Source organism: Cordyceps fumosorosea, assembly GCF_001636725.1.
Source record: "Cordyceps fumosorosea ARSEF 2679 chromosome Unknown scaffold_79, whole genome shotgun sequence".
NCBI classification, from domain to species: Eukaryota; Fungi; Ascomycota; class Sordariomycetes; order Hypocreales; family Cordycipitaceae; genus Cordyceps; species Cordyceps fumosorosea.
In genome coordinates, this window is record NW_017387379.1 from 11141 (window position 1) to 21633 (window position 10493).

Here is a 10493-nt window from a genome sequence, read left to right on the forward strand (position 1 = left end):
CCCCCCCCCCCTTTTCCGCCACCGTATCTATCCTATCCTCTGTCCCTGCCTGAGCTGATCGCTTCGAATCGGCGGCGCTGTAGTGCAATGGCGACGGCTCGAACCCGTGCCAGGTCTGCTATGAAAAGGCCGTCGACTGCGTCTATGCGCCTCCTCCGCGCGTGTCCAAGGCGGACCTGCGCGAGGAGCTGGCGCGGCTACAGAAGGCGACGTCGGATGACAACGCCCTCCTCGACACCATTTCCTCCAAAGAAACAAGTCTGGCCCAGCTGGACACCATATTGCGCCGACTCTCGGACGGCCAGCCGCGTGCCCAAGTCGCGTCCTTGATATCGCACATGCCGCCGGCCGCCGCGAGTTGTGTCCAACCAGGTAATAAAAAAAAAGATTGAATGTTGCCTTGTAATCCTGTTGCAATGAAAATCCCTTTTGTCCGTTGCGTCGTGATATTGGGGGAAAATGCTTTGGTGACTGACCGTTTTCCTTTTCTCTGGCAGACACTACCACCACCAACACCACACCTCCGTCGTCCGTGACGACGGCCGGATCGCCGTCGGTGCTCATGGACCCGATGAGCTCGGCCGGCCCCGCGAGCACCAGTCCCTCCTCCAGCCTCGCCACCACGTCCGACGAATCCGCCGCCTCCAAGACCGCCGAGTTCCGCGCCCACCTCGGCTACTACCGCGCCCAGCTCCCGCGACTGCTCAGCACCATCCTCGCGCGCGACTGTCTCTCCTTTTGCCCCATCAACGAGCGCGAGCTGAAGCGCGACGTCGCTGCGGCCGGTGCCGGCGCCGGTGCCGCACACGGAGGAGGAGGAGGATCTACGGCGCTCGCCGACGCGCTCCTGGCGCTGGGCGCGCTCCTGGCCAAGGACCATCCGCGCCTCGCGACCGCGCTGCTCCTGGCGACGCCGCAGCCGGGCAACCTGCTGGGCGACGCGGACAGTCTCGGCCAGGCGTTTGCGCACGAGGCCCTTTTTGCGCTGCACAACAACGGCACGGGCCGCCCGCGACGCCTGGCGGACATTCAGGCGCTCGGGGTGCTCGCGCTCTACTGGCTCAGCTGCGACCGGCTGAAGCAGAGCAGGGAGTTTGCGGGCGACTATTGCGCGGCCATGGCCGAGGCCTGGTGCGCGGACGGCGCTGGTACCCTGGTGGATAGCAAGGCACGGGCAAGCATCTATTGCGCTGCCGTCTCGCTGAATCGGTACGTCTTTGTTTTGGTGTGGTGGTTGCGTTGCTTTCACCGGCCTTCCTCTCCTGTCGTCGTCTGCCAATCCAGGGGACTTTTGGCTAACCAAATCGTGACCCCGGGTTTTCTTTCCTAGAGTCCTATTTCTCCTTGCCGACTTTGATGAAACGTTGAACGCGTATGCGAGAAGCGCCGGCATGGGTAATGCCCATGCCGCCGCCGGCGCGTCTGAGACGCCTGTTGTTCCGTGTCAGTTGGACTTGGCCAAGACCATCATAGGTAAGGGCGCCGTTTGGCTCACGATATCGACATGTCGGGGGAATTCCCCCCCCCCCCCCCCCCCCCTCGGCAGATGATGCCTTCTTCCGCAGAGACCTCAGGTCGATCCCGGACAATCCTCGCGTGATTGCCGCCAAGCTCTTTGAGCTGGCCGAATGGACGTACGAGGCGCGCTCCGGCCCGCAAAAGGCCACGTTTGACCATGCCGTCCAAGTATATAACCAAGGGCTGCGCTGGTACGAGACTTTTTTTCGATATACCCGCGGCTGCGGCAAAAGCAACACGTCCATGATCCTCTTTGTTCAGTAAGCAAGCAAAAACCCCCTTGTTGCGCGCGTGGGTGGGATGCTCTTTGTTTCGCTTTTGTTGCGCATGCGGAAGCTGACACTCGAGATGCCCCTGTTGTTAGTACATTTTATCATTTTTGCGTCTTGTGCCTCTTCACGCCGCATATTGTCCAGAGCGTCCCGATTGCCGTGGACGGGATGCGCACCGAAACGGTATGCAAGCAGGCTGCGGATAGCATATGCGAGCTCATCAGACACTACGGCCAGTTGAACGTGGCTGGGCGGCTGCTGGGTTTCGTGCCCATGTTCCAGTCGGCGGCTCTCTCAGCGCTGAAGATAGTTGAGGCAAGGGCTTTTAGATAGGGGGCAAGACTTCCAGTAGAGGCCAAGACTTCTAGATAGAAGCCCAGGCCTCTACTGAGGCCAAGGCTTCCCAGTTGAAGCACACCTGTATGATGATGACTATTTTCTTTGTTCAAGCGAATGTTTCATTTCAAGCCTTGAAAAAACAGAATGCAAGCCCTTAATACACCACGCCTGCCATGTTCATGTGACTATGCAAAGCACTTTGGCTTACCACCCTCTTCTCAGAACTTATGGTGCGATGCGGACCTGATGCACCGAGCTTTCGCATAGCACCTAAGCTTATGACGCAAGTCTGTACGCGTCTATTACCTCACATTTTTATATGCCGACCTCGACATGTCTTACATGTCAAGGCTATGTATCCTTTGCTTAGTGAGGAGGGTACTTTCTGCTTCCTGTTTGTTCTCTCAAGGCCATCTACTACTGGAGTAGGCTTTTAGTGGTAGCTATATGAGTTCAATATACCCTAGTTATACTTGGGATTACTGTTGAGTAGGCTTTAGTGGTAGCTTTATGAGTTCAACATACCCTAGTTATACTTGGGATCATCGTCATCTTTTAGCTTTGGGAGTAAATTATACCCAAAGTATACTTGAGATTATTGTAGTCTTTCTAGCAATCTTCTCTTGAAAGGCGACTTGATAGCCATCAAAAGCTCATGCTTTTTAACTCTAGCCCATAATCATGTCACGGATAGACACAGAATCAAAGTGCTAATGTTATCTAGAAACATTGAAGCTTCAAACCTATCAACGCATAAGCTAAATCATGTATACATTGATTTATTTATTCTTGCCGTTGACCCTGCGATGTAGATGTAGACTTGGCGGCGGTGCCGGTGGCTCCGGCCGTCTCCCGACTCGCGGCAGAGTCGAGGTCCGAGTCGACCCTGGGATCGAGCGCGTTGGCGAGCCGCGACTTGTGCGGACCAAACGTGCCCTCGGGGATCTTCTTGTTGCGGCTGCTCTGTCGGAGCTCGGCCGCCACGTCTTCGGTCGTCCGGGTCGCGTGGCGCGGCTTCTCGTTGGGGTTGCTGGACTGCCCGCGAGCGGTCTCGGTGAGCATTGGAGAAGCCATTTTGTTCGCGTAGTTTTGCGTTTTTTTGGTGTCCGAGTATTATGGAAGAGTCGACAAAGGGGGGGGAAGGTTATCGAAACAAAGAAGACTCTGGTAGCAGGGTATTTAAAGCCTTGGGTGTGAGATGCCGTGGTGGATATCCCATCTAGAATGCGTTTTCAGTGCGTCAGTATGCTACGGCTGTGATGTAATATTGCACATCAATTGGCTCGCTACGAAGCTATAATGAGCTACGTCACGATGTCGTTACCACGTCGCCAGGCTGAAAAATGATGGAAGATCTAAGTAGATGGAGCATGTAGATTTACAAATTGGAGGAAGCAGAGCTGATAGCACTCTCTTCTTTGGTAGACTCGGGGCCTTGGTTAGAATAGGCCGGTTTGGTACATTGAATCGTGGTCGTAGTAAATGTTTCATCCTGGTATCCTCTCCAACTTGATGCAGGTCATTCATTGGTACATTACTCGCGACCCGAGAAAACGAATCATCATGGAACTTGATGCAGATCATTCTTTGGTACATTGAATCGCGGACAGAACAAACCGTTCATCTTGTACTCTTCTCGTACTCTCATCTCCCATTTCATGCAGGATCATCCGAAGTACCCCTTGCCGGCTTCCACTCGAAGTGATGCTTGCCCGTCTCGGCACCCCCTGGCGGCTCATCCCACGTATCAAACATGTGCTTGCCAAAGTAATCCAGCTGCGCCTCGATAAACTGCGCCGGGCCGTGGGGCGTGGCCTGCATGTACTTGAAGTGCTCGAAGCTCTGGCTCAGCGCGGGCAGCAGCAGATCCGCCGCCGTGGCCGCGAGGACGACCCGCTTGACCGCCGGCAGGCGGCGGTGCATCGCCGCCGTCACCTCGGGGCGCGCAAACACGTCTTGGTCGAGCCGAGCGCCGTCGCCGCCACCGGCAAAGATGGACGCGAGCGTGTCCAGGATGCCGTCGGCGCGGATGATGCACCCCGCGCGCCAGAGCTGCACAATCTCGGCGTAGTCGAGGTGCCAGCCGGCCTGCCGGTCCTTTGCGCGCAGCACGTCGAGGCCCTCGGCGAAGCAGCTGAGAAAGCCAAAGTACGTGGCCGCGTGCAGCGCCGCCAGAAAGTCCTGCCGGTCAGCGCTGGGGATTTCCTGCACCCGGTCGCTGGCGTCGTCATCATCGTCATTGTTGTCTGCGGTGGCGGCGGAGACGGCCTCGCGAAGCGTCGCAGACGCGGACGCGCAACGGTACAGGTGCGCGGCGAGAATTGTGGCCGCCGGGATGTGCGCGGCGACGGCCTCGGCACACGTCCACGCGCCGGTGCCCTCGGAGCCGTCGGCGTCTTGCACCACCTTGTCGCGGATGGCCGACAGGACGTGCTGGCCGCCGCCGGAGCCTTCGCGTCGGCGGGCGCGCAGCACTTCGGCGCCGATGCCGACGAGGAAGCAGCCGCGCAGCTCGCCCGCGCGGTTCCACAACGCCAACGTGTCGGCAATGTCAACGTTGCTCATGCGCAGGCTGCCGCGTGGCGACGACATGATGAGCCAGACCTCGGCAAGGATGCCCATCATGCCCTGCTCGATGCCGTTGTGGATCATCTTGACGTAGTGTCCGCTGCCGCCGGGGCCGACAACGGCGGTGCACGGCCGGCCACGGTCGTCTCTGGCGGCGAGCTCCTGGAGAAAGGGGAGCAGCCGAGCGGCGACGGCATCGGCTTCGTCGCCGCCGGCCGACATGGACGGGCCGCGCCGGGCGCTCTGGTAGCCGCCAGACACACCGCAGCCAACGTAGAGGACGCCGTCGACGGCAAGGGCTTTCTGCCGGCGCTCGGTGTCGGCGTAGTGCTCGTTGCCGCAGTCGATGATGACGTCGGCGGGACGCAGATGCGGGCGGAGAGCTTCGAGGACGGTGTCGGCGACGGCGCCGTGGGGGACGGACATGAGGTAGAGCGCGGCACGGACGCCGTCGTTGATGTTTCGAAAGACGTCGGCGGTGCTCGCGCAGCTAATGACCCTGTCCTGCAGCCCAATGTTGCAGGCGTCGCCGGTGAGCTTGCGCACGTTGTCGTCATCTGCCGCAGTTGGGGCGAGCGTTAGTAGAAAGAGACGTTGCGCGTGAACCTTGGCGTCCCGGGATTACCGACTGGGATCGTGAAAGAAGACGCAATGGTTTTTCTCGGCGAGAAGCAGGCAGAGACCTGCCCCCATGCTGCCGGCTCCAAGCACGCCGATCTGGATATTCATATTGGTTAGCCGGGTCTCTGTCGCTGGAGCGTTCCTTTGGATCGACGTACTTTGGAGAAGTTGATTTCTTCTGAAGTCATACTTGCAAGAATTACGAGTTTTGTTTCAGTGGTTTTGGGAGAATCAGTAGGATGCTATAAGATGGTTGTGATTGCGTGGCTGTATAAAAGGCAATGCAGCATCATTACACTACATTCGTCGACCGAGACGGAAACAAACTCCTGGTCACCAGTGCCAAATAAGTTTTGAAAAAATAAATAAAGCAAAAGCGGGCCAATCTTTTTTTGGAGATTATTTAAGTTTTTTGCTGGGATTATTTCTCAACATTGGCCTTATTGGTCTCTCCTCGTTGCATCGAGGCGCGAAAGATGTCATTGCACTAATCTAATATGTCGAGCGGAATAGATCTGCCGTTCCTCCAGCACGCATTTTTCAAAAGACGGATGGGATTCATAGCCATTTCCCATTTGCGGCCCGTGGCTCTATGATGCAATGTTTCACCTGCCCAATATTGGTGGTTCCCGCATCTGCATGCTATACCTACACACCGACACCACATCTTTGCGTCACGATTTGGTCAGAATTATCAAACCTTGCCTCCCGGTCCAGCTTGAGGGACAAGGCGATACTTTTTGAGCAAGCACTACAGCGGACTTGCTATGACGAAATATGCGAGTTGCCGTCCTATATATGGCGTTGAATGTGGCTTTTCTCGTCGTCGGACGTCGTCGCCATTCATCCGTCGAGACAAAGGATACCAAATCTCGTTCAACTTGATTATTCACACTAGATTTCTTTCAATTTCGTTATTCACACTAAATCTCGTGTAACTTTGTAATTTCACACCAAACCTCGTGTAACTTGACTATTCACTTCCTAGCCATGCAGTCTGCTCTTCACAAGGTCGTCGGGCCCGACGAAGTCCAGCCCCAGAACCTCAGCGGCCGGGTGGCCGTCGTCATCGGCGGCGCCCTCGGCATCGGCTACGAGGTCAGCGCCGCGCTGGCCCGCGCCGGCTGCAAGGTCATCATGGTCAACCGCTCGCAGGACCAGGGCGACGCGGCCATTGCCGAGATCCAGAAGCAGAGCAAAGGCGAGGCGGACATTGACTGGAAGGAGTGCGACCTCGGCAACTTGGCCGAGGTGCGCGCCGTCTTTGGCCGCCTGCGCAAGTCGCTCGAGCGCCTCGACTACCTGGTGCTGTCGGCGGGCATCAACGCGAACCAGTACGCGCTCGACCACGACGGCATCGAGCGCATCTTTGCCGTCAACTACCTCGGCCAGGTCTACGCCGTCAACCAGCTGTGGGCGGCGCTGCGCAAGACGAGCCTGATGCCCGGCGTGACGGCCCCGCGTGTTGTGGCCGTGTCGAGCGTCATGCACCAGCACGCGCCGTCCAACGTCCGGTTCGCGTCGCTCGACGAGATCAACGATAAGAATCTCAGCCCTGCAGAGCTCTACGCGCGCTCCAAGCTGGCCCAGATTCTCTTTGTGCGCTTCGGGCTGGTCAAGCGTGTCATTAAGCCCACGAGCGACTCCATCTATGCCCTGGCTGTCCACCCAGGCACTGTACGTTTTGTCCATGACAGTTTATTTTTCTGTTTTGATTTTATTTCTTCTTTTCTTTTTCGCGTCAAATGTTATGGCGACTCACACATGACAATAGGTCAACACGGCCATGCAGGAGCAGTGGAAGGATGCGTACCCCGGCGTCACTGGGCAGCTCATCGCGGCCGCCATGAAGACGGTCGGCCGCGACCCGGAGCAGGGCTCGTACAGCACGCTCTGGGCACTCACGGCACCGGATGTTGAGCAAAAGAACCAGAATGGCGCCTACTTTACGGATCCCGGCCAGCGCGGCAGCGAAAGCGCGCAGGCGTCGGACGAGCGGCTGGGTGCGGCGCTGTGGGAGCTGAGCGAGAAGCTGATCAAGGAGAAGCTGGGAGATGATGCGCTCGAGAGCTGGAGAAACACGGATTTCGTTTAGGTGTGAGGAAACTATGTCATGTCGTTGAATGTCTTGTTGGGTTGGGGGATATCCGTGGTCTGTCATGGGTGATGCGGGCAACGTGGGACGTCTTGCGGCATGTTCTGCGGCCTGGCCACTACACTGCTACACGTAATTGATGACTGGATGAAGTTGGAGCATTCGGATTAGACGACCATGACACTCGACACCGAAAGAGCAGGAGCTTTTTTTTTTTTTTTTTCAACATGTATCTTATGAAATCGAGCTGATTATCCTTCTGTAAATTGTATCAATTGAAAAGGTTGGGCTGACTAACGCAAGAAATTCCGGCACCGGTTTTTTTTTCGAGGCATCATGGTTGCGTCAATGATACAGTCTTGACGCTGCGCCAGATCTCCATTGTTTACACTCGAGACACACACCATGCCCAAGCTTCAACCTCCCACCAACATTATTATACATGAAAGCTGATATATTTCGCCACATACTATTCTCTACTTTTTTTTCATCCAAGTCATCATGTCAACAGGAAGAACCATGATCCTGGCCGTGGCCGGTGCCGGCGCACTCGGCACCGCGCTCTACGCCATGCAGGACTCGACGACAGCACGCAACCAATCCCCGAACAAGACGCGCGACAAGAAGAACATGGGGCTCGAAGGCGCGGGCATCGCCGGCACGGGAGCGGGCGGAGGCAACGAAAGGGCCATTGACCCGAGTCGGGACAAAAAGGTCCAGACGACGGCGCCGCGGGAGAAGCTACCGTCGGGCGGTGTAGGAGGTGGTCCCAGGGCGGGCGGCATGGGTGCGCGAACGGTCGATGTGTCCAAGACGGGACCGCCGTGGTAGTCGGATGGTCTGTCTCTGTTCTGCAATGCCGATTAGAGAGAGGCATTGGGCGGCTTTGGAGGACCAGGGCTTGGGAAGGACTGGACAGGAGACTACAGTGGATGAAGGGAGTGGGAGGCCGGAAAAGGTGTCTTTTTACTTGGACTAGGATACAATGTTCAAACAAAAAGCCTAGATTAGAATGGAAACTGGCTCGATACTCCGGCCACGGGTGCTCTCCTGTACTACGCGCTCCAGGCCGCATTTCCGTGCCGAATCCTCGTTTGTGCTGCTCAGCAGGCTGTTCATGTCCGAGACAGCCAGCGGCTGATCGCTCACGTAGTCCAACTCTGGTGACTCAATCTCAAACGTCGAGGTCGATTCCTTTTGGCAAGCTGTGGTTAGTTTGCTGCGTCGCGGTCTGCGCGATACGAGGGTAGGTAGGTAGTTAGCCGCCCAACGGACCGAGTCTGAGAGAAACATGCTGCCGTAGCCGGGCACGTCGACACGTGTGTACTGATTCTAGCATTAGCGTAGGTTTCTTTTGAAGAAGAAGAAGAAGAAGAAACCCAGGGATGGTGGTTTCGTATTCGCGTACAGATGAGGGCGCTGTGCACGGTTTGGCTGCTGCTGCCGCCTTGCAGCGCAAGTGCTGGTGAAAGGACACGAGGGAGCAGTAGAGCTGGTAGAGGAAGCACATGATGTGCGACGGGGGAAGCCTGTGAAAGAAGAACGAGAGACTTGTAGGAGCGGCGATTCAAATCAAGACTGGATTTCAAGAGAAGAGGAGCTGGTTCTTGTGCTTTGCGCGCCTTCCCCCCCGGTTGCCGGGCGCATTGTATTAATGGCATGTTGACAAGACGCTTGAAAGTCCACGACAAGAGGATTGCCTAGCTACCTATATCATGACAATTAAGCCAGCTAATTTAGTAGGTGCGCCAGGACATTGCCAATTGCTACCGCTGGAAAAGGGCTGAGCCAGAGGCAATATGAGGCGCTGGCGTGGGTTCGGGTGCAGCAAAGGCTGCATTGCCGATGACTGAAAGATGGAATTTTGTCCATGGACTTGAGCATTGCGATGGAACCCTCCACAAAGTCGCCAGGTCGGGCTGGCCAGTCGGAAACAAGTGTCCGCCGGGAAGCCAGCCGAGGGAGGCCGTGCATGGAAATCCCATCACTCTATGAGTACTGATGTAATTGATGATGGAGCTGTGCGTCGCTGACGAGGTATGATGCCCTTTTTTTTTACCCCTCCCAGTCGTGACGCCCATTGTCCATCATGTATGTAGTAGTAGATTGGTGAGTCTAATTCAACAGCCAACCTATTCATTGTTAGCCATCTGCAGATGACAACTCGAAATATTTAAGACGAGGGATATCGCAGCAAAATCCATCACCCACCTGTCTGTCCCAGCAACTCTTCATCAAGTCTTTTTCCAGTCCAGCAAAGTTGATAAAAAAAATAACGCAATGGCTGATAATAATCCCGGAAACTTTGCCAACCGGTAAGGAACCTTGCTGTACGATTCCATCAAAGTCAAAAAGCTAATAATTCAATTGTTGCCAGCCCAAAGGAGGAGGTGCAAGAGATTGCTTCCAAAGGAGGCCAAGCCAGCCACAACAGCGGCTTCGCGACCATGGATGACACGAAGCAGGTACGCGTTTATCCTGCGCTTGGTGAAAGAAGAAAGAAAAGAAAAAGAGGACTTGGGAGCTAATGACAATTTGCAGCGAGAAATCTCCTCCAAGGGCGGACAGGCGTCGGGAGGCTCGTTCGAACCGGGCAGCGAGAGGGCTCGCGAGGCAGGACGCAAGGGAGGCTCTAAATAGACCTCGAGCGCCGTCGTCACGGATGGTGCAATGAGTTTTCTTATCCATGGATTCATTCCGCATCTGCTATTCTAGAGAGATAATAAAATTCGATTATACAGGGCGTGCCAGTTGCTTTTTTTTTTTGTGTTGTTGTCACTTGGACAGCACTGTACAGGGTAACCACTGGTCGCAAATGATGGCCATCTTATGGCGAGAGTGACGATGTCGGGGATGGTTTATGATGTTTTTTTTCTTTCATTTTTTTTTCGTTTAAAAAAGAGGATTGCCCCTGGAATTCGAGGACTTACTTGGCAAGTATAATTCATGCGTGCGTGCGTTACAAAAGCTGCAAGCGACCCCCAAGACGGGGACCTGCGCAACGTTCCAGCACCTTGATAAAGGGTTGCTCTACATACCTTACAGATCGGATGACATCGGCCCCCCCCCCCCCCCCCCCC

General features: G+C 55.8%; 7 protein-coding genes across 7 annotated transcripts in view; 4 read left to right on the plus strand and 3 right to left on the minus strand.

Moving 5' to 3' along the window:
* Window positions 1–1782, plus strand: part of ISF_09823 (hypothetical protein) — a gene marked incomplete at both ends in the record, with an annotated part of 1891 nt that extends 109 nt beyond the window's left edge. The window contains 4 exons of the mRNA XM_018853424.1: window positions 114–372; window positions 498–1209; window positions 1331–1473; window positions 1547–1782. Coding sequence (XP_018699382.1) covers window positions 114–372; window positions 498–1209; window positions 1331–1473; window positions 1547–1782 — 1350 coding nt within the window. The remainder of the gene's footprint in view (window positions 1–113; window positions 373–497; window positions 1210–1330; window positions 1474–1546) is intronic.
* A 1130-nt stretch (window positions 1783–2912) lies between these two features.
* Window positions 2913–3203, minus strand: ISF_09824 (hypothetical protein; the record flags this gene model as incomplete). Its single annotated transcript, XM_018853425.1, has 1 exon — window positions 2913–3203. The coding sequence occupies one exon, from the start codon at window positions 3201–3203 to the stop codon at window positions 2913–2915; it is 291 nt and encodes a 96-aa protein (XP_018699383.1).
* A 582-nt stretch (window positions 3204–3785) lies between these two features.
* ISF_09825 (6-phosphogluconate dehydrogenase, protein) lies at window positions 3786–5506 on the minus strand (the record flags this gene model as incomplete). Its single annotated transcript, XM_018853426.1, has 3 exons — window positions 3786–5254; window positions 5327–5414; window positions 5477–5506. 3 exons carry the CDS (start codon window positions 5504–5506, stop codon window positions 3786–3788), a joined length of 1587 nt encoding a protein of 528 aa, XP_018699384.1.
* Window positions 5507–6308: 802 nt separating this feature from the next.
* On the plus strand, window positions 6309–7413 carry ISF_09826 (short chain dehydrogenase/reductase family protein; the record flags this gene model as incomplete). Its single annotated transcript, XM_018853427.1, has 2 exons — window positions 6309–6995; window positions 7093–7413. 2 exons carry the CDS (start codon window positions 6309–6311, stop codon window positions 7411–7413), a joined length of 1008 nt encoding a protein of 335 aa, XP_018699385.1.
* A 501-nt stretch (window positions 7414–7914) lies between these two features.
* Window positions 7915–8244, plus strand: ISF_09827 (hypothetical protein; the record flags this gene model as incomplete). The annotated part of the gene is made up of 1 exon (XM_018853428.1): window positions 7915–8244. One exon carries the CDS (start codon window positions 7915–7917, stop codon window positions 8242–8244), a length of 330 nt encoding a protein of 109 aa, XP_018699386.1.
* Window positions 8245–8415: 171 nt separating this feature from the next.
* ISF_09828 (hypothetical protein) lies at window positions 8416–8923 on the minus strand (the record flags this gene model as incomplete). Its single annotated transcript, XM_018853429.1, has 3 exons — window positions 8416–8607; window positions 8689–8739; window positions 8822–8923. 3 exons carry the CDS (start codon window positions 8921–8923, stop codon window positions 8416–8418), a joined length of 345 nt encoding a protein of 114 aa, XP_018699387.1.
* A 770-nt stretch (window positions 8924–9693) lies between these two features.
* ISF_09829 (Stress-induced protein, KGG, repeat protein) lies at window positions 9694–10053 on the plus strand (the record flags this gene model as incomplete). The annotated part of the gene is made up of 3 exons (XM_018853430.1): window positions 9694–9728; window positions 9791–9878; window positions 9955–10053. The coding sequence occupies 3 exons, from the start codon at window positions 9694–9696 to the stop codon at window positions 10051–10053; spliced, it is 222 nt and encodes a 73-aa protein (XP_018699388.1).
* Window positions 10054–10493: the final 440 nt, after the last annotated feature.